General features: G+C 43.2%; 1 protein-coding gene across 1 annotated transcript in view; it reads right to left on the bottom strand.

The window, feature by feature from the left end:
- col5a1 (procollagen, type V, alpha 1) overlaps window positions 1-17,608 on the bottom strand; it is a 107,939-nt gene extending 90,331 nt beyond the window's left edge. The window contains exon 1 of the mRNA XM_036529456.1: window positions 17,252-17,608. Coding sequence (XP_036385349.1) covers window positions 17,252-17,351 — 100 coding nt within the window. The 5' untranslated portion in view covers window positions 17,352-17,608. The remainder of the gene's footprint in view (window positions 1-17,251) is intronic.
- Between the last annotated feature and the right edge of the window lie 10,334 nt (window positions 17,609-27,942).

The raw sequence follows: 27,942 nt of genomic DNA on the forward strand, positions 1-27,942 counted from the left end.
ATAATTAGTCATAAATATAACCGGTTTCTTTGATGAGCAACTCACAGCCACAAGTGAAGACTCTCTCATCTAAAAGGAAAAAAACCATAATCGTCTACCCTACCGTAATAGAAAACATTTGCTATGTTGTAGTGGTCCTAGAACTGTGCTGCCAAAGGTGAAATGTGCCCCCCCCAACCCCACCCCACCCCCAGATACCCAGCGCAGTGAGCATGGTGCTCTTCCTTCCCTCACTCCTCTCGCCGTTTTCCTGCCCCTACATGGCACAGGCTGCAGCAGGGGCCACAACACAGAGGACTCTCTCTCGCTGCCAGCGACTAATTGCACGTTCCATCCCACAGCTACAAGAGACTCTCGAGCTCTGACTCACTTCAAAACAGCCGCAGGGTCGCGGGAGCAGGGAGCGTTTAACCGCGGCAGATCCAGACAGTCTCAGGGCAGTGTGCATGCCCCAAGGAACTCACTGTCCACTACAGGGCCGAAAACAGCCTCGATCAAGCCCTAACGGCCCGTCCAGACAGCTTCAGTCGAGCCTCAATATCTCTCCCAGACAGCCACTGTCAAGCCTTTGTGCTTGAGCCAGACAGCCTCAATCAATCCCTGATGCCTGTTGGAGACCCAGATCTGCTCTCTGTTTGTTTCCACTTAGCTGTCTGGGTGGAGGGTATTTTTTCCTTAATAACAAGCACATTACCCATCATCTGCTGACAATTTAAGGCACCTGAGAGACAGACAGGGAGAGGGAGAGAGAGAACACAAGGTTTCCCTGAAGATCTATAGAAGCGGTGAACCCTCTCTAGACGTATTGCGTATATTCCCTCTACTGTGGTTTCCCTTCAGAGAGGCCATATCATATTATGAGGTCACTGGATGGAACTATCTACTGTAAATCTCAAATTAAGCTGGATCGCTGAAACTTAAACAGAGCTTTGAAACATCAGTGCGGTATCATATGTCGAAGCTTTCAGAAGCGCACGCCCGTCTGAGGATGTTACAGGGCTGCTTCCTAGAACTCAACGACTCAATGTGGTGCTTGTCAATGTCAATGCACAAAACAACAGCAACACAAAACAACACAAAGACCCATATTTGATGTTGAAAGCAAAGCTACGTCGCCGTGGCACACTATAGCACCGTCAGGGAAGTAAACTCCATGCTCCTCATTTCTCCCTGCTTCCTTCTGCCCCCTCTCCTCTCTTCAAACGGAAGCCCTTGGCTCCTTAATCTCGTTTAGGCCTGGTGCCAGGCCCGCCCCGAACCTCCCTCATACCCCAGTCAAACTACTCAATTTAGCATCACCAGGCTGGACAATCCCGTGCCCCCGGGGGGCAAATCCAGTGAATTAGGAGTTTTTATGGGACAGGATTAACATTCTTCATTCTTATGTTCTTTCTTCCTCTCTCTGCCTCTTTTTAAGGCAGCGTTGTTTCTCCGGCATATGCTTGACCCTAAACTGAGGACAAAGAGCAATTAGCAGACAAACCATGAGTCGTCGGCCGTCTGGAAATGAGGGCACCTGAAATTGGAAGTGCGGCTTTCTCCCCACACGTGAGCTGCCTTCACGCTCCCTGATAATGGAAATCTTTTGTTATTCTTCCCCTTTTTTCCACTGTAGAGCTGTCATATCTGACCGTATCTGAGGGAAAGTGTGTATTTTGAAAATACACTAGGAGGGTGTCTGATATGAAATAACCGAGTGAATATTTCTGTGTTGTTTTATGGCAAGTGAAACACAACTGAATGAAAGTAGAGTCAAACAGTGCTGAGACAGGTAAATGCCTCCAAAAGCTTTTTAAATTTGGTCACAATGCCTATCTACCCTGCTGTATTTTTTCCACACAATCAAGGACCACATTTCTCCATACTCTACTCAAAAGGTAACCTGATATAAAGCCAGCATCCAAACCCCCAAGTGTGGATGTCCGTTTGTGCGAGGCATGTCGGTGTTGTGGGCTCTCTCTCTCTGCCGTTCATTACGTAAGGCAGGCAGGCGCTGGCAGATAGGAGATGCTGATGTAAGCGTGGTATCATGTGGCCGGCCCCTCTTGTTACACTACACTCATTACTTCTGCTACATTAGGCCCCCCTGCACCGCACAATGCCCCGTGCTTCTCCGAGCAGGAACAATGGAGCGGGCAGCCAAGGCCAGGCTCAGACCGGGCCAGATTTCCGGAAAACTCCGTCCCCTTTCCCAGAATCCCACCCCAGCCCCCACCTTCCCGATTTGCATAATACCTGTTGCCAGTGATGCACATACTGTTTATGCATCTGTGTGCTATGTGCTGTTACACATACCAACACATACATACATGCATGCGTGTGCACACGCGTGCGCGCACACACTCACACACACATATGCGTGCACACATGCACAAGCACACACACACACACATACATGCACCAACCTGCATACAGTACAAATATTATTAATTAACGAATTTTTCTGTGGTGTGCTCTGCACTGCACTCTTGATATATAATTGCAAAGGGAGCTACACTTTATGTTGCTGATTCGATATTATTTGCTGCTTTCAGAAGTCATGCCTCCTCTGAACCTGTGAGCCCGTGGAGTAACTCAGATCACAACCGGCTCCTGTGTCCAAGCAAGAGTGAGCATTAGCACCAGGGCTCCGCTGCGATGTGGATGAACTCACTGGTGAGTGGTCTGCACAAGCACGTGCCCCAACAACAGCGCCGGCACGAGGAAAGACCTTCAGTCGCGTCTGTGCTCAACCATTACTTCAGCTCCTACAAGCACATTCCACATAGGCGGAATTAGAGGAAACACACTTCAGATAGAGTGACTGCTCCTCAAGACTCTGAACTGGGGGCTGGGATCCTCCTCTTCACCTGAGGTCTGGAGAGGGGAGGACCAGACTGACAGATTCCAATCTCTACCACACCCCCTGGATACAGACTTCAGTGTCAAACCGAACCTGATCTGTGCAGGAATCAGCTGTTTCCCACCTTGGCAAATATACCTGTGTGAATCTGGAAAGGTTGCTGTCCTCATCTGGCCCATAGTGAAACCAGTAAAAGCCATGTTAACCAAGAGACTTTTTTCTGTGAGCCTGGTTTAAGCCAGTACAGGTCAAAGAGCTAGCCACAGCCATGCAATAACATCACTACAGGACGGTCTCAGTAAATGCATTTCATTTTCAGTAAATATGGATATCAGCTATTGCCGTATGTCGCAATCAGGCAAATATTCCTCCAACAGATGATCAGTCTTCAAAGCCATGCCTGTTTGTGGATACTGAACTTCCTAGAACTAGAGTACAGAGAGTTCCACTGCTGTAAGGGAGGGTGTAGCTCATTGCTGTTATTTTCAGTGATTCAATAACCTAGAACTTATCCTCATTAGTGTCCCTCTACAATCTAAGCCACAGTGCCTGGATACCAGGCAAATACTGGACATTAGCAGACTATTCTTTCCACACTGTCCTATGCCAGAATTACCCCTAACAAATACCAGCATACAAACACACACACACACAACCGTGTACACACTGACTCATGCACACACCCTCTCTCTATCTCTTTCATGTGAACACACACACACATAAAAAGGCGTTTAGGAGAGGAAAAAAGATCTATCTTTTGCGCTTTGGTCCCAGTTTATCTGATGTAATCTGTGCTTATTATTCTAGCAGGAGGAATAGCAGATGGTTTACTTCATTGTCTGCGAGCTGAGCCTTAGCAGGCGAGTGCAGAGAGGAGAGATATATCACTGTCTGCCGGCCCAGACTAAAATGGAAAAACTGACTCAGGCATCGAGGGTGCTGTTTTTAATGCTTAGTTTACAGCGAGACTCCAGAGAAACTGCACTCATGAGACAGAAAGGCATTCTCTCTCTCCCTTTCACTCTCTCTCTCCCTCTCTCCCTTTCACTCTCCTCTCTCTCACCTCTGTTACATCTACTCCTTTCCACTTCCCCTAGTAAGATCCCAGCTTTGGCCAATGACAAAACAGCATATGGCTGGAATCCCATGCTCCCTTGTTCCCCACCCCCTTCAGAAAGTGATCACTTCCTGTGACATCACCGGAGTGATCCCACGGGGCCAGGAAGGGAAAGTTCTGTAATCAGGAGGGGATTGGTTTTAAATCAACACTCGAACAGATATAAAATGTGTGCTAAACAATCCAAGCACTTAATACAATGTGTGAGATGGATCTCAAAGCCAGCAAAATTACTTCAATGTAACAGATTTTACAAGAATGAACAGAATACATTTTAACACTGGAATGTCTGGCATGAGGATTCAGATAAAAACAGGATACAAAACAGATACTTATATCAGGCATATTGGATTGATCAGTGTTAATTGTGTTGCACTGACACATTCGTTTTCATAAGAGTGTGATAAAAGCAGTGCATTTTGGAGGATCTGAAATTTGACATGCAGGTGAGACCATCCAACTTTTAATGTTACTATTAGACAATGCTGACAAAGAAAATATGTCCTGCAAGTGGACGGCACTCTTGACTGACATGGAAAACATGCATCAAAAGGCCACATTACCCAGTGTTCGTGTCACCCTCGCCCCCCCAATCAGAGGGCATGGCTTGGAATGCAGCAAGAGACTAAGAGTAGCCCACAAGCTGACCCTCTTGGCTCTCTGACCAGCGACCACTCCACGCTCAGAGACAGCGCTAGTCAGTTTCACAGCTGACCTCAGAGCTGCACACCTCTAATGAGAAACGATCTGATGGTCTGATGAAAAGCCATTTTAAACTGTTTACCAAACTAAATGCATGTTTGTGTGGGAGTGCCATATGCTGGAGGCAGCCTTTCAGACACCAGTCTGTTAAATAGAAAAAAAGTGTTTGAAAACAAATCTGTAAATGCTCTAAACAGATTTGGACTGATTGACTTTTTATTCAGTCCAGGCAGGATACATGCAAATTGCATTTTCACAAATCCCTCCTTGACAATGAAGAGAACACTTAAATGTGCATCTGGCTGCATTTTAGGGACCCAAAGTACCCCTGCTGCCAGACCCACCACCACAGCAGTAGTAGAAGCACCTTAGAAGTACCTAAGCACAGGGGCCAAAAACCCAGTCTGTCAGAAGCCTTGTTTTCCCAGAAGTAAGGATACCATTACCAGGAGTTCAGAAAGTAATGACGTTAAATGCAGCATATACATGTAATTAACTGTGCTATGCAAGTCTGCGCACCCCGCGACCCCCCCCCCCCAAAAAAGAAACAGAGGTCAGAGTGTCCTGCTGTGAGACTAATACACCCTGGCTGCGGCTGGGCCCCGAAAGCCTGTAAAGTACGCCTCCAATTCACGGTGATTGATTCAGAGATTGCATTTCTGCAGGAAATCCACGTGTTGTTCTTTCCTGGGTTCATTTCAAGAAGGCGCCATGATCGATTAAACACTGTTTTCTTTTGCGCACGCTCCGGTATCGCTGTTTTTGAGGGGACAATGAGGGACCCGAGATGAAAAGTGCCCGTGTTTCCTCTCAGAGCGGAAAGGCCTAAATTACACTTTGACCGCTTGCGAAACGCAGCACGGCACGTTTGAAAAACTCACTCGGCCTTATTTTCTGCTGTCGATGCTTGCACCGGTCAAAAATTTCAGAGAGCCTTTTGAAAAAAAAAAACCTGTCTGAGTTAGGTGGCAAGTGCTAAAACACTGCATGTCAATTTTGTAGAGAGAGAGGCGATGTTAATTTGCCTTTTTATTTGTACTGTACTCAGCAGATAACCAGCGGTTAACTAGAGCATTCCCTAAAACCAAAAGAAACAAGATTTGGATCTGTGCTCCTTGAGGTTATCTGGTGATTTATGAGAGCTTTCAGGATTGTTAGAGTCTGTTTCATCAGCCCAGACTGAGGAGGAGATGTGACTGCCATGCCCGCTCTTCCTGCTCGCAGAAACATTCCATTCTCTCTGACCCTCTCTGTCTGCTGGAAGAAAGAGAGGGGCAGAGGGGCTCACGGCCAGACCCCTGCTCCCAGCCACGCTGTGAGGGCAGATGAAGGCTCCGGGCCTAATCGACCCCTACTGAGCTGCAGCGGGGCAGGGGGCGAGGGCCGTGTTTAAACTCCCACTCTCAGTTCAAAGCCCCGCGTCACCCCATTCACTACCCCGACAGGGAGGAAGAAAAGGCCGCTGCCCCCTTCATTCTCTCACCAGCTACAAAGAGGTGATGGATGCGGTCGATAAAACCCTGCAGACACGTTTCCACTCCAGCGGCCCGCCGCTTTTCGGATCTGATCTGTCCCGCGGTGCAAGATTATGACCCCTGCGGTCACGTTCGTGCGGTGGAATGCCCAAAACACGCAACGCACCAATCCAAATACTCAATTTCAGGCCTCATAGTCAGTGTGTTCTTCATATGCATCATTTGCCAAAATACATGGCAGCACATGCTTTGCTTAAAGATGACCTGCTGCTTTAGCTAACAGGCTGAGTGCACTGCGAGCTGGAGAAGCCAATCTGGTCGGGCTCCAGCCATAATCTCCACGCCAGATCTCTCCGGGAGATCCCCTTGGAACTCTTTGGAAGTCTTGGAACTCTCGCGACCTCGTCTCCATGGAGACCACTTCCTGTCCCAGTTTCTGGAGTGGCTGGGTGTCCCGCCGTGGTGGCGGCTGGTCCCGCTGCTCCAGGGCCTGCTGGTGTCTCTCCCGAAAACGGGCTGAAGGATCCACGTAACGATCACCTGCCAGGCAAACCAGGTCCTGGGGCCTTCAGTTACCGGCCTCTTTCTCAGCTCTGTTGTGGCCTCATCTCAGGACAAGTGGACAGGAGTTTTCATCACGCTCAAAGCCAGCATCAGTTATTTCCCTGGTGACTGTCACACAGCCAGGCGCAGTGCGACTGGTAAAAAGCCAGCGACAGAAAACTCACTTAAATATACAGCTCGTCCACCAACTGAAATCCCCTCGCAAATTAGACTTGGCAACCCCCGATAGGAAAAGTATACCACACGCGATAAACAACTGGCAAGCGATCTGAGACATTGCCAATTGCACCAGTGCTCGGAACTGAGCCAGTGCCTAACATCTGAGTGTGTTCTCACTACACACAAAGCAGTTTCCAGCACTTTGAGGATAGTTATTCCATTAAGGCTGCTCGTGTGAGGAGCACGCCCTTTCCAGCTTTGCCTCCCCCTAAAACCCAGCACCACGGCCTCATGCACTCAGACTGGGCATTTCTCTGACCGCAGGAGGATAACATTTACCATAGCTATAAAGCCACTGCTAACAGTGGCGCTGTCTGTGACGCTAATGAAGTGGTTTAGCATGGTGCTGACTAAGCACACTCTCATACCGTATTGTTTTACTCAGCTCTAACGTAATTATTCGGCTAATAAAGCAAAAATAGCAGCGCTCCGAGAGGAAAGCGGGTTTCTGGAAGGATCACGGGCCGCGGCGCACAACCCCGAGTTTCCCTCCAAGCCGGACGGGCTCATATCTTCAGCGGGTTGCGGCTGGGGCCGGGGACGGAAAGAGTGAGTCACTCCATGCTGTGTGCTCCCCCATCCTCACATCATTACTGTATCCCCTAACGCAGCAGCCCTCAGGCCAAACCTGCATACTCCCCCATTTCCTTCATCCAGTTTGGCATACCGCGGCGCCCCTGGTCTGATCATGTGGAGTGGAGTTTTCCCCCCGAAACCAATACCGCATGGTACTTCCCCCCACTGCACAGCTAAAGAGTGTTCTCTCCTCCTCTTTGGCATTCGTCTAAGCCGAGTTCATGGCCAGTGATTTATTCCGTAGTTATCAGCGGTGCCATGCTCACAGGGGCGTGCGCACATGCATGTGACCTCCGCATACGCATACAAACACGCACACACTCACACAGAGGAGGGCATGGAAACTGGGAATGAAAGAATGTAATGGCACTATGGCAGCCATAACAGCACTGTGAGTTTCCAGCCCAGCAGCCCACCAGCATTCCAGCACAAGGCAGACTCTCGCTGATCAATGCATTTTTCTCTTCTGTTTTTGTGAAATAAGTTTCTGTGATGTCATGACTAAAATGAGTCGGGTAAATTTGTCCTTTCTCAGCCACTGATTACTTAATAGACAGTGTAATGGCTTCCATGTTGCATTAAAACTATGACTGCTGCACAGGATACCCGTGTGTATGCCCGCCTGTCCCAGCTAATCAGAACCAGTCAGCATCAGAGGTGAGGCTACTTAAATCCAATTCATACCACAGACTAGCTAATCCAGTCCAATTTGCATAGCACAAAGCAGGACCATATGGACCAGAAACATTTCCTCTGGCCTCTACACTATGCAATCCTTAACCTTATGTACTGTTTTCTGGTAGATAATAATGTAAAACTGTTCTTCATACAGCAAATATTTGGTCTTTTCATGCAGAGTTTGCACATTTCATAAAGCTTGGAGAAGCACTGAGTAATAAAAAAAGGAATTTTCAGTTCAGGCCCTCTAGTCAGTCCACTCACACGCACTCTACCTTCTACAATACTGAATGATGACAAATTAGTGTCATTTTCTCCCTTCATAACAAAAACAAAATAAAATAAGCATTAGCTGAAATGGACATGTGTGGAGGAAACTTAAAAAACTAACCTTACGGATAAATCACACTCTAGTTAAAATATTTTGAAGTTATATGTAAAGCAGTTAGCCTCTAATGTGTACTTACTCACCTGCATGTTCCAGAACACATAGGCCTTCTGAATGCCAGTGAGAACCAATGAAGGCCTCAGCTGTTTCCCACTTAACATCAGCTTTCCCAATCTTGATCGTTTGTTTGTTAAATGACAGCTATGGATCAAACATCAATCCTAATGACTGGAGGAACAATTACATTTACATTTATTCATTTGGCAGACGCTTTTATCCAAAGCGACTTACATAGGTTACAGTTGTTTTACAATGTTATCCATTTATACAGCTGGATATTTTTACTGAGGCAGTTGGGGGTTAAGTACCTTGCCCAAGGATACAGCAGCAGTGTCCCAGCGGGGATTGAACCTTTCGGTTACGAGTCCTGCTCCTTAACCACTATGCTACACTGCCACTATCTTTTGCCCCAGAGTTGTTCTGAAATGTTCAATGCCTATAGGCTACAGCCATGATTGTGTGTTTAACAGCTTGTAAAGTTTCAGCATCCAAGCTGTAGTAAAACTTCAAGCATCCCAACAAATTGCAGCCTGTGCTACGCAACTCACAGCAGAACCACATCAAGAAAGACCAGGGGAAATGACCTCACTCATCATGGAAATGTAATATGATGTCTCAAAAATGCAACATTGCAAAATGGAAGACTATATATTACCGCATAAGCTATAATAAAGGAGTTACACAAAAAGTAGGTATTTCCATTGAAATAAATGTCCATTGTCTTCATAACCCCACTACCAAGCGTCTTTGTCTCCATGAAATTTCTAAAACTGATGGATATGTATGCAAACATTTCTGATAAATATGGCCTCACCCTGCCCCTGACGTCTACAGGTGTTCATACGGTGGACAACAACACACTACACAGGCAAAGACAAGGGACGTCAATCATTAATAACCTACCCACCCCTGAAGAGTGAGGCCAATAAACACTGACCTCATGGGAGTCACTCAGACACCTCTGTACAGTTGAAAGCATGGTACTTGTTTTGCATGCATTCCTCAATGGGTGTGGTGTCTAACTGTGAGGGGTGTTCAGGGCGTACTAGTATTCCAAGCAGCATTTTCAGGTCCTTAAATCACTTTGGAAAGGCATGTGCTTGAGTCTCTTGATGCCCCATTTCAACACCCTAGCCTTCAAGCAGAGGGCAGCCCTAGGCTACTACAAATAAAATTAAATACAAGGATTCACATGCTTACTTTGAGGTCAGAGACAATGAAACTTTTTCAGTTTAAATTGTCCAAAAAAAAAAAATTCTTGTGAACGTATAAGTTAGGGGGTACCTACCGGTCAACTCTTTACCCATAATAGATGGTCCTTCAGGTTAAATGTTTACTGTACTGATCCACTGTACTGTATATGCAAAATGTCCAATAGGACAGGTCAACCTACCATAGAATTCTTCAGTTACATATGATGTTTTTGTAAGGGTTCTTCCATAGGCAAACATAAAGTAAACAAGTGATTTGTCTAACATGGACACATGCAATAATGCTTTAGTCATGTTATTCTGACTGAACACCCAATGCTCAATGCACAAAGCACAACAGACTCTGCAAAAGTGTGGTTCTGCACAGTCCAAATAATAATAATAAATAAAAGTAATAATTTTTTCAACTTCCATGGCTTATTACAGTCAACTCCCACAAAGAGCTACAGCTGTGACCCCTCTAAACAAGACCACACCCTTAACCTTGTCCAAATGCACCGAGCCTCCTCACAGATCAGACGCACAGCATTGTGGGAAGGCAGGTCAAGTCTTCTGCAGTATTTCTGGCAGTAAAAACCAGAGGTACTGTGTGCTATTTTGGTGTGCTATTTTTTTTTACCCCAAACACAACAAAAAGGATTTCTTGACTGTGAGAGCAAAAAAGTCAAGAGCTTCAGTATTCTTTGAAAATGCAATCTTTTATTTACAATCCTAAGAAGGATGGAAAATGTTGATTGGGGTCCAGTGGAATAGTGTGTGTGTTAAATGAATCCAGAATCATGAGCCCATATGCTGACCTAAGATTTGATAATGCCTCCATTCAGGGACTCAAACAGTGCATGCAACTGCGGGGTCACTGCCTCTCTCTGCTGTCTGACTCGCTCGGATTCCTTCCTCTACACAGTAAGAGATGCCAGCACAAAATGCCTTTTCATTTCCCCTTATCAGATTGAATGGGACTTCAGTTTCCTTGCTAAATTTTGTCCCCCGAGAGATATGCGGTGAGAAATTGCAGCGAGAAACGCAATCAGTTCTGAAGAGCTGAAATCTTCATTTGAATAGGAGCCTTGCCGTGACAAAACAGGAGTGATGAAGAGCTCAGACCGCAACAACGGATCCTCGCCGAACTACCCTGCACCTGCACTGATGCCAACTATGATGTCATGCTCTCCTTAATCTCGTTTCACACTCTAGTCATGTTTGTGTTGGAGGTAGAGGAAAAAACACGCTTCGCACACTCACTGTGGGCAAATCCAAAACGATGCCGCCTTTTAATTTTGCACACATAAATGAAATATGCATTCATATACGACTGCACATGTGTATTGAGAAAGCTTGGCCCCCTTCCTAAAATCTCCAATCAGAAAACAAATGACCCCTCATCAGCGGAGACATTTCTTCCTCTTAAAACACTGAAATCATCCAGACCCAAACTTGGGTCTGTATGCCCAAGAGGGAAGTTGCACTTTACCTTTGACCAGTTCGTAATGAGCGTTCGCTGTGCGCAAATAAAGCCAAAGAGTTGTATTGACCTCAATCAGTATTGTAGAGCTATACAAAACATGTGCCATAGCTTTAATCCTCACCAAAATCACCTAATGGGACACAGTATTTTTCCAGCCACCCTCTGTAAAATATAAGGAAGAATGGTGTATTTTCTTTTTAAATGAAACAGTATTTTATTTCACAGTCCCCCCTTCCACCAGGAGTGGAATAAAACCATCTGGAACGCATTTCTCTGAGATAAACAGCCGGCACAATGGTGCATATCGGATCCAGATGTGTACAAGGACAGAGAGAAATAGTGCCATGGAGATCAACCATCATCTCTGCAGACTTTTTATCTTTCCCCCTTATAGGGAGAAAAAACTATGCATCGGAAAGTGTTTTAAATGGGTTTCCATCCCTACCTTCTTTCTGTGTCGCCCCTTATAGGTCTGGCACAGGTGTCGCTTTGGAGACTATCCATCCTGATTTCATTTACGAAGTATTTAAGGAATGTTATTCCAGTCTATTTGATGAATAAAATAGTTTGACATTAACAGTTCTTGCCTTGTAGTGGCTCTCTTTTTGACCAGAGTGCAAATGAGCGGTGAGGTGTTCTGACCATTTCAAAATTTTGTCTTAATTAACAATAACAGAAAATGAAAGAAGCAAAACATTTAAGCATATCTTATGTTTCAGCTTTGTGAAAAGGTCCTGTTGACTTCTTGCTGCTGAGGGAGACACAGGGTTTCTGCCAGAGCTTTAACTTAGAGACCACTGAGAATCAAATGGAAAAGGGAAGGATGCTGGCACGCTCAGAAATGTCACACGGTTATCGGTAACAGCTACAATGGAGCAGCCTTGAACCACCGGAGAAAGATCTCACTTGTCAAAACATGCTGTGCTTGCTCAAAGTCAGTCATCTTAACTGCATGTTCTGTCACCTGCGTTTTAAACAAGTGGGAGAATACACAGAGCCAGCCACAAAAGAGCATGACAAGTCATGGATTTCTCAATTAAAAATGGGCTTTAGCAACTATGTGACCCATAGGAATCACATATATTTCAGAGAGCATGTGCACAACAATAAAACACATTGTGGGAAGGGGTCAAAGGTCGTAGACTCAATGGCAATTTAGCACTTGCAGAAAAGTGATAAGTTAATTTGCTTGTTCAGCCATAAACCCCTTCAGTAACAAAGAGATCTAATATTGACATTACTTCAGGAACATATAAAACCATCAATATTCACAGTTGCTAATATTAACACAGAGGAAAAAATAAGACCATAAAGTCTACTCCTAAAATAAAACAAACGGTAAGGCCAGCTTTCCAGAGTTTGCAATGCAGGGCGAGGGGTCGAGCAGTGGCTATGTTTAGGGCATCTTTTTAAAAGGGGGCTTATGACCCTTCAAACACTAGGCTGCCATGCAATAAATCTGAATTCATGGCCTTTCCATCCAAGCTCTGCCCCCTCAGAAAAAAAGACAGTTAACTCCAGTTAACCCAAAGGGGCTCCAATCATTTTTGCACTCTCCCAGTCAGGGTGAAAAGGAAAAGTACACTTAATGCACATAATGAGAGGCTAGCCCATAGTAGTGCCTACTCATTGAACTCAGGCCTCAGGGTTTGGAAAGACTGGGGTTAGGCCTGTAATGAAGACCCTCCATTCACTGTTTTTTCCAATTAAGGAAAAAGCCAAATTTCCACTGGGACAGTTATAGTCAAGAATACAGTCCAGCAGAAAATTTGCAGATTTTTTTAAAAAACATATTTTTTGGACTGAGCATGGTTACATTCTACACTTCACTTCAGGACATCCATCACCTATTAATTGTGTACTGTTCTTTGAGGGTTTGCGAGTATGAATTGTAAATGTTTACATAAAACCTAAGTTGTCAGAAAATCTCATTCAAACACAGCATGTGTGATATGAGTAAACTCAGTTTTAACTGTTGCTAAGTAAAACAGCTAACTGCCAGAACACAGGATACACTAAAACCACATACACAATATAAAAGCTGGTCTGCATGGTCTGTACTGGTTATTGAAAGTGTGACATTCCCACAACAAAATTCAGGTTGTAAGAAAGATACCCAGAAAAAAATACCTAGCAAAGTTATGCTTTACTCTTCCAAGTGTACCTTATCTGCATAGCTACTAACTGTGAACTAAACTACCAATGGAGAGTCTAACTCCTGCCAGGAATTTATAAAACTGAAGGAATGTTTGATGGATTTATTGCCCTTTTCCATCTGGAGAATTACTTCACCTCCATAGCGTACTATAGACACCACAGGCTATGGGCATTGTTAAAATTTCCAGGAGCAGAATTTCTGTGGGAAATGTTCCAACTGGGTAATGTCTCTGCTGATACAAGCATTTATCTATGCAGGGACCAGTCACTGATCAAAATGTGCAGGCTTTACCAGAATGAAACAATTTTGAATTCATACAATAAATCAAAGGGTTTATCATTGATAACAACCACCAATACATCAAAAATTAAACAAAATAGCATTCTGTTACTCATTGATGTTTATTATGACTTAATAAATTCATCAACTGTGATCCATTATCGATAGGCCATATAGAGAGATGACATCTGTAGTAAAAGGCCAGAGAGCTGGAGGTTAAAGGTCGCCAGTTCATTCCCTGCCTGCAGGCCAGGTCATCTGGTTTTGTTCAAGCTATGGCACTGTGTCACTTAATTGGAGTAATCATTTGCCTGTTTGCTCTACTGAGGAACAGCACACCTTTTCTATGGGCTGTACCTCTTCTTTATGAGTCCTCCAACCACTCTTTACAATCTGTTAGCTTTTTAGCTAGTTCATCAGGGCATAGGTAGCTTATTTCATATTTCCTAATTAATCTCAGTGGTGACAACAAGCCTAAAATATTTTTTCCAAATGTATTACTGCACATATGGTGACTTCAGTGAGTTATAAGATCATCAAAGTCTATCAACCCCACAGGCCATGGTCGAACATGTATTCAGTCCAATAGGATGAAGGTTTTCCGGGTTGGGCCTCCACCCACAACTGCATTAAGGTGGGACTTCCCCTTCTGCTGAATGTGCCTAGCACCCGACAGCCCAAAGAGCAGCATGAGGCATCCTACACACACTTTTAAGATTTTTACCCTGGTAGACATAAAGCTGCCTCTCTGTTTCTCAACACCCTTTGGGCAGGGGGAGGCAGAGCTTGGACACGTCTGTCCACATGAGGTCTCAACCCCAACTGGGCTGTCCTCAGCAACAAACAGGCCACCAACAATGCAAGGCATGCAGCTAATTGTGCACGCAGGCTGGAGCCTTCACACCAGGTGAAAGTGACGTCCCTTTGATTCTCTGCTCTTTACTGGCTGGATCACAGAGATCACAGCCCATAGTTATCAGCCCAGAAATGCAAATAACAGATCTGTCATGTTTGAAGAGTAGAGTGACCAAGACACCCTGAGTGTGAAACTAATACTCTGATATGCTACACTTGGAGTGTAAATAAATAAATCAAGAATCCACTCAGGTCTATTCAGGTCCATCTTTTCAATCCCATTTTCAGTTACTGGAAGTGGTCTAGATATGGAAAGGGTGTTGTGGACAGTAAAAGAAAGGCAGGCTGGCCCCTTCAAGGAGACATTGGAGAGAAGGAACCCATATTACCCGGGAAAATGCATGGGCAGAACTTTGTATATTAACATCTATGCCCTGAGTATTGACGGGGTAGAGCACTCAATATTTGCTCACAGAAGTCTAACGGGTATCTCATGCCTGGGGACCCATCCAATAATAATCTATGCTGTCTTCTCTGCTTTATCAATTTCCTTCCTCTCTGACTTTGGAAAGGTATGAAAAGCAGAAGCTAAACAGTGGCCATCAGTGTGCGTGTGTGTGTGTGTGTGTGTGTGTGTGTGTGTGTGGGTGTGTGGGTGTGTGTGTGCGAGAGAGAGAGAGAGAGAGAGAGAGATAACAGGACACTTGCTCTGGTAGAAAGCAGAAACCAGTTGCAGGTGGTACACTGTGGTGTGTAAATACAAGCCTTGGAACCAGAGATACACTTTTTTGCAATTCACATTGATGCATTGTCCAAATACATTCCAGAACTCTGCCAGCACCCAGCTTGCACTGGGGCTCCCACACAGGATGACATCACTAGACAAAGAAGGCCCACCCTGACAGCCTGCAAGTGAAATTGGAGATCCTCTCAGTTCTCCATCTGATGCTTACTCAAGGTCCAGGGGGCGCAGGAGTCTCTACATGCCAAAAAGACTTGAACAGGGTTACATGATCCCTTTCAAAATCCTGTTTGAACTTTGAGGCTTAGAATCAGATGTGACACTCAGGAGACTTTGATCAAAGCAACACAACACACTTAAGAGAATTTTACATCTATTTATGATTTAAACTGATTTTTTTTTTTACTTCTGGCTTACATCATTTTCAAGCTGAAACAATATCTAAAGCATTAAAGCAACAGTCTACGGCTACTAAAAGGTGTGAGAAAGTCCGATTTGCTTTATGTAAAAAAATAAATCAAATGTAAACCTGAGAAGGAATGAATTTACAGTCTAATAATTTTATAATTACGATTTTTGAGTATTAATACACTGACAATACTGTCTACACCACAAGAAAAAAAAAGGAAACTGGGGAGAGAAAACGCGAAACATGCGTTTCGCCCACTTTAGAAGGGGAATTGTCCATGAAAATCTTAGCATCATTCACTAACTAGCAGCCACGCGGCGGCTCCACCCTGCAGCTGGAGAAGAGGGGCAGCCCCACCCTCTCAGAAGTGTTCCGCAGCTATAGATGTTAATGAGAATCTGATGTAAACCTTTAATGTAGCGTCTTCACGCTAGAGTCTTACAGTTCCACATAAGGCATTGCTACATCATATGCGTAGATACTAAAGTTGGAAGAGTTACTAGAGTTAGCTAAACATTCGTCATAGCTACTGTCTTAACGTGTTCTTATGCTAAACCCAAACTTTTATATTACGAATGTTCTCGTTTGGGGAAAAAATCTGAAAATTACACAGATAATGGGCAACAGTGGCGATGGATTCAAAAGCCTGCACGATGCTACTTTGCTGCTCCGTGTCCTAAAAACGTGCTTTGGAGCGGAGAGCAGGTGAGAAGACATTGGGTGTGGACCCAAGTTGTCCTTATCTGTTGAGTGAGACCACATAACCTCAACTGAATACGCTAGATTTTCCAGTAAGCACCAAGCAACAGCCCCCTCTGCTTAACTTATGCATCTGTTCCAGTCATATGATATAAGGATGTAACTGTGCTTTTCCATCGCTGTTTCAGAAGACATAGGGTTGGGAAAATTCTCCAAATGCATCGAATTCGGCAGCATCCTTCACGAAACGTGTGACGGAATGCACAGAAGTGCACTGAATTGAATAAAAATTTTCTTGTGCAACAGGAATAATCGGCACAATAGATGGCGCAGGACGCCAGCTTTCTTTGGATAAAGAAAATTCACTTGAACCAAAGAAACAAAACTTCAGACTTAAGTTTCTGGGGAGAACAAAAACTTTTCTCCAGTTGGATGCAAACGCAATATAAAGCGATGCCGTTTCTGGTCGCGAGGTACCTCGCGAAAAAAAAACGTATGCGCGAACCTCAGTGCATTTGTTATGGTAAAGAAAGGGGCTGAAATTAAACAAAACCGCGGTGCCATTCTTCAAAAGCCCAGAAAGGGCCCCCGGTCATATCTGCTTAGGAAACCGAAAAGACCGTGGAATGCATTCCAGAAAATAAACTCTGATTTAAAGGGGACAGGCTGTAATGCATTTGCAGGGGGTAATAGTGCGACTGACGTTCACGACGTGACCACAGCCAAGGCACATTTCGAAGTTAAGTTAAAACTTTTTTGCAGAGAAAAGTAAATCTACAAAAGAAGATGCAACAGAGTGTAGTGCCACTTACCTGAACTGGCTTGCGAAGTTACAAAGAGAACAATTATTGCTAAAGTAAGGTACAAGTCCCTTATCCGCCGCTTTATTTTCCATCTTATATGGGTATCCATGACCTCCAATGACGTCCACAGCAATTGTGGCTCGATTTATTTTAAGGAATTAGAAATACTTGTGACAACTTCTGATCAGGAGAGAACTGGTAGCCAAGATCCCAGAGAAAGGAGAAAAGAACGGTATTTTTCATACAGCCATAAGTTTGCAGTCTGGACTCCTCCAGGGGTTAGTTCATGGATGGGGCACCCTCTCTCTCTCTCACTCGCTCTCTCCCCTCTCTCCGTTCCACTGACCTACCCTGTACTGAGTCTGATCAGAAGTGATGCCCCCTTTCTGAATCGACACCGAGAGATCTTGGAAATAAAGAGAAAAAAAATCCGGAGTCTGTCATTCAGAGTGGCAGCAGGGACGATCAGCAAATCAGCGTTGTCTACACGCAAAGCTGCCTTTTTCATTGGTTGTAACTGGAGGGGAGAAAGTTTGGTGAAAGTTTTTCGCCTCAAGAAAGAACTTTTCGTGTCCTTTTATTAGACAGTCGTTGAATGGCTTTTCTTCCCAGTTCTCCAACCACATTCTTTATCCTAAAAGGGGCGTGAAAGCGGGAAAATTAAGTTTCCTAAGTGTTTCTAAGCAACTTCCAGGTGTACAATTAAGCTAGTAGAGGCAGAGTTGAACTATTTTTGCCGAACTGGACGTCTGTCGGACCGCATCTGTAATCGATAAAGAGACACTTAACATTGGAGTTCAATACACACTTAATATATCATATTATATTATATATGTGATAGATATTATATATGAAGAAGTGAAAAACACTGAACAGCAACATCTTTAAAGCCAGTAATAAAACAACAGCGAGCCCAAAACTACGACTGAAGCCACGACCTATACCTATGATAATCGATATGTATCTACACATTCAATCAAACGAAGTCATAGACTTTCATAGACTTTTTTCGCATAGGTTAAAATAGAGACCTTTCTATTAGAAGACAAATGGGACTAAGGCGAGACCTCTGACTCAGGCGACAACTGGAGCGCGCTGGGCGGAGCAGGTGGTGATCTTTTGACACGGGGAAGGACGAGTGTCTTTAGAACGCAATCACCTAAAGCTAAATTTGGTTTACTTTTTTTCCACAATACATCCGATCATTTGCAGAACTTCACTGGTGGACACATTCCTTCTTCATATTTGGTACTTTGGACTGATACTGTATGGTCAAGTTGTGCATTTTTTCAGGGTGATCCAATGACAAGTGAGGGATGACACAGCAAGTTTATTTCCCACTTCCCAAAAAAAAAACAAACAAACAAAAAAATAAAACAAAGGATAGCAATTCAGACTGAGCAGTAGAGATACAACAGCACATAAAACTGAAAAAAAAAAAAAAAACAATTCATTATTGAAAGACACAATGAGATACAGTTTATTTGTGGTTTTGAGTTGCTTGTTTAATCAATTCTTGGTAATTTTTAGGGGTGAGGTAGCAGCCAGTAGATTGGTTCAGTAGTCCAAGATGTAGGGGCACTGCAGCCTAGGCTAACAGCTGGCAGGAGTGCGTGGCAAGGAATGGGAAGGTTCGTCTAATGTTAGACAGGATGAAATGGCAGCTGCAAGTGACTGACGCAGTGTCCAAGAAGGTGTTGTTAAGCGCTCTAGGCTGTTTGCAGTCTGCAAGGAGATTTGCATAGCGGTGTCCTAAAAGATGGTGCATCTCCTGACTTCATCAGGAAACACATGTTAAGATGGGTATATGCATACCCGACAGCCAGTGGAATTGCTCTGATGGTATGGTCGATAACAGCCTGCTGCCTATCTTAAATACTCACACTAACAGCTGACTACATGTTGAATCAGGTACAACAGTTTTCAAGTGCGCATGACTACAGACTGCATGTAGGAAACACTGTGGTAACTACAGGTGATGGTTGGCCTCCAGAGGTTTTTGACTGACTGTTGGGTGTGTTCATCCCCAGCTTCAGATAGCAGTTGTTGCCATGGAACTAGCAGGTGGCTATTTAGACATTATTCATTGAAGCACACAAAGATGAGCCATGAGCTATGGATATCATAGGGTAGAAATGAGTGCTATGAGTGTAATACTGGTAGAGAATTAAAACTACGATTGGATAGGGGGAAAAGGGAGACTTCAAAGGGGTATGAAGAAACAGTAAGTCCAAGTCATGTTCAGATGCACTTAACAACATTTGTCTATATTTGGCTGTGCATACTTTAGGCTGAGGCTGAGGTGTTCTTACACCTAAAAGCTCATAAGGCCCAGTTGCCATCCTGCTTTTATGTGTCAGAGAAGACAGTGAGAGGGAGCCGAAAAGGGAGTAGGTGGAGGCAGCCATTTAAGTGAGCAAGATTGTGGAAGCAATTGCTGAAATCACCAGAAAAAAAAACACCAAAACGGTGCCATAGAGTGCTGAGAGTCGAACTTATCTTGGACTGCGCCAAGTGGACTGATAAAGAGCAGGAAGAAATGGGAGTGGTGAAATTCAGAGAGTGGAAGGAAAGCGGGGGTCTGTCAGAGAGCAGCTGTGGGGATCAGCAGAACTGCACCCCCAGCAAAGCTTGGCATTATCACTAAAACAGAAAAATTTTGCTACACGTAACAGGTTCCAATAAGGTGCATTTGCTCAGTTAGCTTGCAGCCACTGACTCATGACAGCAGCGGTAGGTCATTCAGGTTTCTTTGTCAACCAAAATTGGTTTGATGTAGGACTCTTAACAAAGGAATCATCAGAGTGTATTATACAGGTGCAATGCAAGTTCTAGTTAATTGATCTGAAGCATATGGAACAAGAGAGGCAGATTTGAATGAGAACAAAAAGGGAGAATGAATCACTTGGAGTGAGTGGTGTTCAGAGTCTGGATAATGAGCAGGGATGTTGGAGTCTGAGTAGCCTTTGAAATATTCCAGAGTTCTGTAGAGACTAGGGCTTTCCCCATGTGCAATCACCCTTAGTAATGTCCACTCTGCTCATGTTGTTTTATTCCTGCTCACGTGTAAATATGTGCACACGGCTGAAGTGGGGGTTAACGGACTGGAACGGCGGAGCTGTTCCCAGAAGAGTCTGCAGTGCTCCACTATCGAGGCATGGAGACAGAGCTGGCCCAGCCAGGGATCAGAGACAGAGCTGGCTCAGCCAGGCGAGGCAGTCAGGGCACAGAGACAGAGCTGGCTCAGTCAGGGCACAGAGACAGAGCTGGCTCAGTCAGGCAAGGCAGTCAGTTTGAGACAGAGTTGACCTAGTCAGGGCACAGAGACAGAGCTGGCCCATCAGGAGAGGCAGTCAGTTTGAGACAGAGCTGGCCCAGTCCGGGCACAGAGACAGAGCTGGCCCAGTCAGGAGAGGCCATAATTTATGCCTCCCCATGGGTGAGCCCTTCCAATCGGGCACCCCTCTGGGCCCGGTTTTCTAACTACCTCCTAGAAAGTGCTTATGTTCTGCCTCTTTTCCTCTTTATTACACTCACGGGTGCACATGCCAGTAAGAACTCATCCGGTTACTGGCTGGGCCGCTGCTACCCTGGGATTAGTGTGAAAAGCTGAACTTGTGTGAGAGCGAGAAGGAGTTTGTAAATACAGTAGGCGTCAAAGAAAATATGGGATCCTGAAGGCATCCACACTCAAGCAAGAGAAGGAGCTGGAGGTGTAGTCATTCTTTAATAGTACAGGTCTGATAACTTCAGTGTGTAAATTTTCCGCCGTCATAAAGCCTGGGCATGTAGAAGATGCTGCAGTAAAACGATGACAGCATGGCTATGAGTGAATACAGTGTACATGATGAGGATGTGGGGTTTATAACTAAAAAACATGGCATTTAAAACTGGAAGAGATGGATTTTTAGTCTGGATTTAAATATTTAGACAGTGGTTCCTGCTTTTGTAAGCCATTCCCATAATTTAGGAATCTTATTGCCAAAAGCTGCCAGAAAGCTGAGTTTAAATTTTTGGAAAGGACTAAAGTATATAGCCAGTTGCCTGAAAGCATACAAGTCTAGCAGGATTGTATGGAACGTATCACTCAGGTAATAAATGTTAGTTCATTCAGTGCTTTGCAGGTAAGTAGCAGAATTTCCAGGTTCCCTCTGTATTGAATGCAGAGCCAGTGAAGGGACTCTTGAACAGATGATGTGTGATCTTTCTTTTTTTTTCCTCAGATCACTGAAGCATTATTCTAGACTAGTGTGAGAGTGGGCACAATACAGTTTGGACTACCAGACAGTAAGGTATTGCAATATTACATGAAGGGACAAAGATGTGGATTTGTTTTTTCTTGTCTTTGAGATAGGCTTAATTACAGAGAAGGATCAGGTTCTAATATCACAGCAAGGGGTGTACCCTCAATTTTTAGAGTTAAAGGAAAGCAAGCCTGCATCCTTCAAGATATACTAAATCATTACAATTAAAAACACATTATTACCATCCTCACATAAATAAGAGGATTGCATTTTAGGACTAAATACATACCATACATTGTGTCCTTACAAGCTCAGCTTTACAGTTAGCTTTTTAATAGTTGAAAAAACTGTTAATAGTTTTATGTTTATGCACTCTTACATCACTTCACCAAAAAAGGACATTCATACTGTAATAATGAATTCCAGAAAGTTAGTGATAGTAAGTAGGAGACAGCAGGAGTAATATTTAAGCTAATATTATTGTTGCTAGGAATAAAAGTGAACATTTTTTATTAAATGCTATTATCTACTACTTTGCACTAAGGGATGGTGGTCACATTCCATACTTCGACTCGAACTATTTGACATCCCATACAGGAATCATTATTTGCAAATGATGTCCAGGAGGTCATATGACCCCAGAAAGATAATATATAAATATTCTGGCCCATGGGTTCTCCCACAATTGCTCTTTAGCAGAAACTTAGCCAGTTTAGTGAAGGTTCAATGTGTGGCAAAGGCCAGACCCTACAGTTCAGACAGTAAGACAGTGGATGGTGGACAGTGGAAGACCAGTAGGGGGCACACTCCCATAAAACCCTAGATGCAGCGCTGAATAACGCTTGTGTTGCATGCAGCCTGCTGCACATGTCCCGGTGACCCCTCCCCCCAAGAGGACACCTCCAACGGAAGGTCATTTCACCTGTGGAAATGGTGTGAAAGCCAATTGACCCTGCATGGCGGCCTTTTGCGATTCCTGAAAATGAATGAAAACCTAACCATAACACAGATGTGCAGATGTCCAGCTGGAGTAACTAACATCATTCGATAGAGTAAGAACGCAGGGAACCACAAAGAGCCTTTCAAGCTCATTAACTAACCTGATAAAAATTGAGCAATTTGATCATGTAGAACGCACTGTTCTAATCATTGTCTTTTTAAAAGCCAAGTGTGGCGAGGAAAATGATTTTATGTGGTGTTAAACCATCATCCAAAACGCTGATGGCGTATGTCCCACTTTGTGAAGGCCGTCTGTGGTTGATCTTATTCCTGGCGCAGGGATTAATCGCCGCTGTCCGATGTTGCCTGAAGATCCCAGAGCTCGTTAATTAAACACCCAGAAAAATTTCTGAATGAGCTGCACTGAGTCAGCCCGACAACTGCCTTGCGGACAGACAGAGAAGTGCAGCACATTCCAAACCTGCACCTGGAAGCGCCTTCCAGCAATTCCTGAACAATGCGTTTCTCCTGAGTCTGCAGTGCTGCTGTCATCACTGAAATATAGGGAAGGGGCATTCATACCTGCTTTCAGGTATATAAATTAAGTCTAAAAATTCACAAAATCCATAAAGATATGATCAATATTCTTCATGACAGGTGAGAAACTCTTTCATTGCCATTAATTGTTCCTCAAGTCTGTGTCACCCCTGGCACTGTAAATACTCTTGACAGCATGGCATTGCAACAGCATCTGTCAATAATTTCACAATAAACAACATTTGTCAATTGTTTGACTGAAAGTAACAGAGTGCTCTTGAAGTTTCTCCTTAATAGTCTTGGTAATGCATCAAGGACAGCCTGATGGCTGATGGGAAATCATTTTCCACTTGCCTGTCCACTTCCTTAAATCAGCAGGAAGACAAATACAAGAACACCTTGGCTGCTGTGTGTTATGCCGCTGAAGCAAATCACCAGCATTGAGGCCAAAACTCAAACATCAGAACAAAGAAGATTGTGAACAGGCCATGATTGTGTGTCAGCATGCATTTCAGTGTGTGAATGACAGAGTAACAACAGACAGAGATTTGTGAAGACTGTTCGTGTAGTCAAGGCTAGTTTGCAGGATGTTTCTGCACAGGGCAGATCATGAGCTGAATGCAATTAAAATGAAACAGCAAGCTAGTCACACAGGCGTTTTGATGTGGCCACTATTCCCCACCGCACTGCTATGTGCCATCATACTCCAAATGCCTCTCTGACTTCTCCTTAATTATTTTCAGAAAAATGAAGTGATTATAAATTCAGCATTCTGTATTCATTACCCATTTTGTACCAATCTGTTTTGTATCATTATATCATATATTTACATTCCCATAATTGGCAATTACATACCTACTGTAGTTTCTGACATGCTTTGTGTTTTGTAAGTTCACATCTGATGATGCTGTAGTTTTTCTTTGATTCATTCTGCAAAGTAAAAATAAGTTGCCAAGGAAAAATAAATATTTGAGAGGATATGTTTCTGAGTCCCCCCCCCCCCCCCCCACTCCATGGTTGGTGTCAGGCAAGTCTTGGTGCCAGAAACATATGCTACATCCATCACTTTAATAGTTCTTTGCTATTAAAACTGAACCACGTCTGAGTGTAGTCGAGGCATAAGTGCACCTCACCTACATGTTTGATAATACAAATGCCAGTGTAATGTACAAGCCAAGTCATTAGTTTTCATTGTACAAAGGCCCCCCAATAGCCAAATGTTAATTGCTGAGATGAAGAAATATGTGATTATATGACACTAAATGGCGCACAAAGTCACAACATCAACAGCGACGATAAAACGGCTAACCAGGAGATGGTAACATTTCAAAAGTTATATGCCTTTCCATTCTTAATACATCATTACCTTACTTAACTCTGAAGCACTTCTACTCATTAAGGCCCCCTGTTGTTTCTGTGTCTACCACTCAGTTTTCCTTGGGTACTATACTTCTTCATGTGAAATATATATAACGTGCATAATGTAGATGAATACATGATCAATTTCACTTAGTGTCAAATAATTACCAGGGATTATATTTCTTTGTATAGCTGACAGCTTCCCAGCGAAAAATAATAGAACTGATAGTATGAATTTTATCATTTCAGGAAATATAGAAATACTTATCAGATTATACATGAATTGATGTTCCTAGCACATTCACAGTCAATTCTCATAAAACTTAAATGCTGATAAAGCTGGGGTATGTTGTGATTCAGAGACAGGAAACTTTCGACATGCTAAGGCTAACGTGATATATTTTTTAAATGTCGATCCATAGCAATTTTCCTTTTCCTTTTATTTGTTTTTATTTTTATTATTTAGGTAATACTTTATTTTCATTGCTTATTAGTCAGAGACTGTTGATAAATGCATTTCTGCTGATCAATTATGACTTTTTGACAGTAAAAAAAATAAGTGAGCTGTTTATAAATTAATTGAAAAGTTGTCAGGTTCTAACTTTGAAATGTACATATTACTACTAATACATATTACAATACCATATTGTCTGTTCCTGATAAAAAAGTGGTATACTTGCAACCAAAATAGAAGTCTTACTATCGACTTAATGTGTATACTCCAGTAGTTGTTTAAAAATGAGTTATAATTAATAGTAAATATAATTAATAGTCAGGCATGTTTATTTTGTAGTGTCTAGGGGTATAGACAGACAATTTCTTAATTTGTTATTTTTTGTCTATTCAACACCAGCCTTGCAAACACCATCAGTATGTTATCCTTTGCTGTATTTTCTGCCAAATGGCACATTTTAGCATGGCTTGACCACATAAAATAAGCCAAACCACTGGAAGTTAATGACAGATTCAAAGTTCAGTAGACCCAAGTTCTCACACCTCAATGGTCTTTTTAACACTCCATTTGCACCAAATTGCCGTTTTATTTAACTATTCTTTTCAATACAACCTTGTTATATTTATATGTTTATTTATTATCTTTTATCAACGGTTTTCTTTGTGTAGCACTGTATTATTAAGGGTGCAAGAAACTTGGATTAGTTGCATGGTTGAAAAACTGATTGATTGACTGAAGTAGCCTAGATTTCCCCAATGCTCGATTTCATTTAGTACAGTTGAAATTGTTTTCTTCTTCCTTCTTTATACTTTTAATTTGAATTTAAGTCCTTGCTTTTCACCCAATTTAAAGTGGCAAGTTAAATATTTCTTTTTTTTTCAGGAAATGTCAAAGGGGGGATATGGTATGTGAGCAGGGTCCAAGCCTGAGGGAGGGGCACTGAGGAAGGATTCTAGTAGAAGGACTGCTTACTTACAGGGACAAGCTTAATCAGAGAGTCACAACATATGAGATGCATCTTCTTCTGCATAGGTTGAAACTCAGAGCTTAGAAATGAACTGAAATGATACTCAGATTAGCTGTGCAGCAAACTGCATGGGACGTTTAAGATCTGAAGATATGTGTACACAGAACAAGGGAAATGCACACGTGTTCTCTGCTCAAACATGAAATAACAGTTCCCTGGCTGACATCCATCAAGTATTCGCGTTCAGTTCTGAGGCTTATGTTGCTACTCGACTCAGTAACTCAGAGCTGAATAAGCCACTTTTTCCTGGCACCCATGTTCTGCTCGTCAGCTTCAAGTTTCCTCACTTTTCATCTTTCAGAATCTCCCAAGGCCATTCACATATTAAAAAAACACCATACATTTAGCAAAAAGTTCTAGGCAAACATTGAGTTCCAACATGTGAATGGATGGCGATGACTGCAGTTGCTAAGATTGTTACAACTTGTTTAACATGGTTGCGTGCCATGCTTTCCACAGCTCCTGGCTACCAGGTGAGTAGCACGCTCCAACAGATGCATTAAAAGAATACCCATAACGCATGGCTAAATATACAAAATACTCTACAAAAAACATGGCTCTTCCATGCATTCCTCATTTATCTTCTATCCTTTCTTGCCTGCAGGTACATATTACAGCCTAATATGTAAATAGCCAGGAAGAAAGCCAATTGGATGATCTTTTCCTTAAAAAAAAAATCAACATTTTAAATGTAGGTGTTATCCCAGACAATCAATCACAATCAATCAATTTTTTTTTCATAAAAAAAAATCAAATTACTTAGAGGAGGAAACTACAAGTCTTAGTACTGCACCAGAGATGAAAAATCCATAGATCCATGAGACCCATAGATGCATAGATTCTACTTATGTGCTGCATCATATCCTCACTGTAATGGATAGCTGCATGAAGCTGCATTGTGATGTCATAGATCATGTGGTCCAGTACATGTGGGTGGAGAGCTGTCAGGATAGCCTGGTAACTGTTAACTTTCTTTTGGGATCCCTTACAGAAAATATTGCCTTGTCCTCTATCTATCAAAATCAGCCTCACATTCACATTCCCAGTAAGGCTCATCTGGAAGATGTTACAGGGGACCCCTTGAGGGTCACTAAAAAAAGTGTAAAAAATACCCCAAACACTAGCACAGCCCCATTCTGTCCCTGCCATAAGAAAGCATCCATTCTACACATGAGCTTTTGTGTTTTTCCTGTTAGAGCCACACATGCATTAGCTGGAGATTCTCGTTGTTCAGCAATGTTAGACATGGGTTCAAAAATAGAATTCCTTAGTCCTTTGAAAACACAAAATGTGGATTTCTTCTCAAAGAGCAGCTGGTGTTGATTTTCTGAACTTTTGAAGGCTCCTCAGTGCAGTGCTGTGCACTGAATCCTTTGCAGGGCTGTGCATTTCCTTAAGGAAAGGGTGCAAGAGTAAAGGATGAAGAGCAAATGTTGCCCAGGTGAGGAATCTGAAAAGAAGAACTCTGTCATATGTCGCTCTCTTTATTTTGGGCCTCTTGAGTGAGTCACACTGAGGTCCTGTTTCATCAATCACGAGGTATGGTTCTGGCCAGACTACCTACACCTGTTGTGTTGGCTGGTTCAAGTCCTGACCTGAAGACCCGGCCCAGACATGACTTGGCCAGAGGCCAACACATTTACCTGCGTGCAGCAGAGGAATACCCTACATAAACTTCTTGCTGCCAAGTTTCCTAGAAGACTCATCCAAATTATATAAATTAACTGACTGAACTATATAAATTAACTGACTGACATATTAGGGTATGTATACAAAGGCAAATAAGGCATGCCTCAGATGTGTCCAGTTCTGCTCTTTGGAGGCTTAAAATGTTATAAAAATGATCCAGCTCTGTGCGTGCAGATTCCTTGCCATCTAGCTGAGGCTTTAGCTCAGTCTCACCAGCTTTCCTGCTGGCTGCACTTCTGGGCTAGCATACTTGTCATGTACAAATAAAACCTAACACTCTCCACGGTCTGTATTCTCCAAACCCACACTGTGAAATTCAATGTAAAGTGCCAAAAGTAGGGTTCACAACAATGGGCACTAAACAGATGTGTAAGTACCAGGTGCACCACATCAAGTAAATTGGTCTGAACATATGATGCTAATTAAATAAAAAGTCATAATGAAAGCCTTT

Source organism: Megalops cyprinoides, chromosome 5 (genome assembly GCF_013368585.1).
Source record: "Megalops cyprinoides isolate fMegCyp1 chromosome 5, fMegCyp1.pri, whole genome shotgun sequence".
Taxonomy (NCBI): Eukaryota; Metazoa; Chordata; class Actinopteri; order Elopiformes; family Megalopidae; genus Megalops; species Megalops cyprinoides.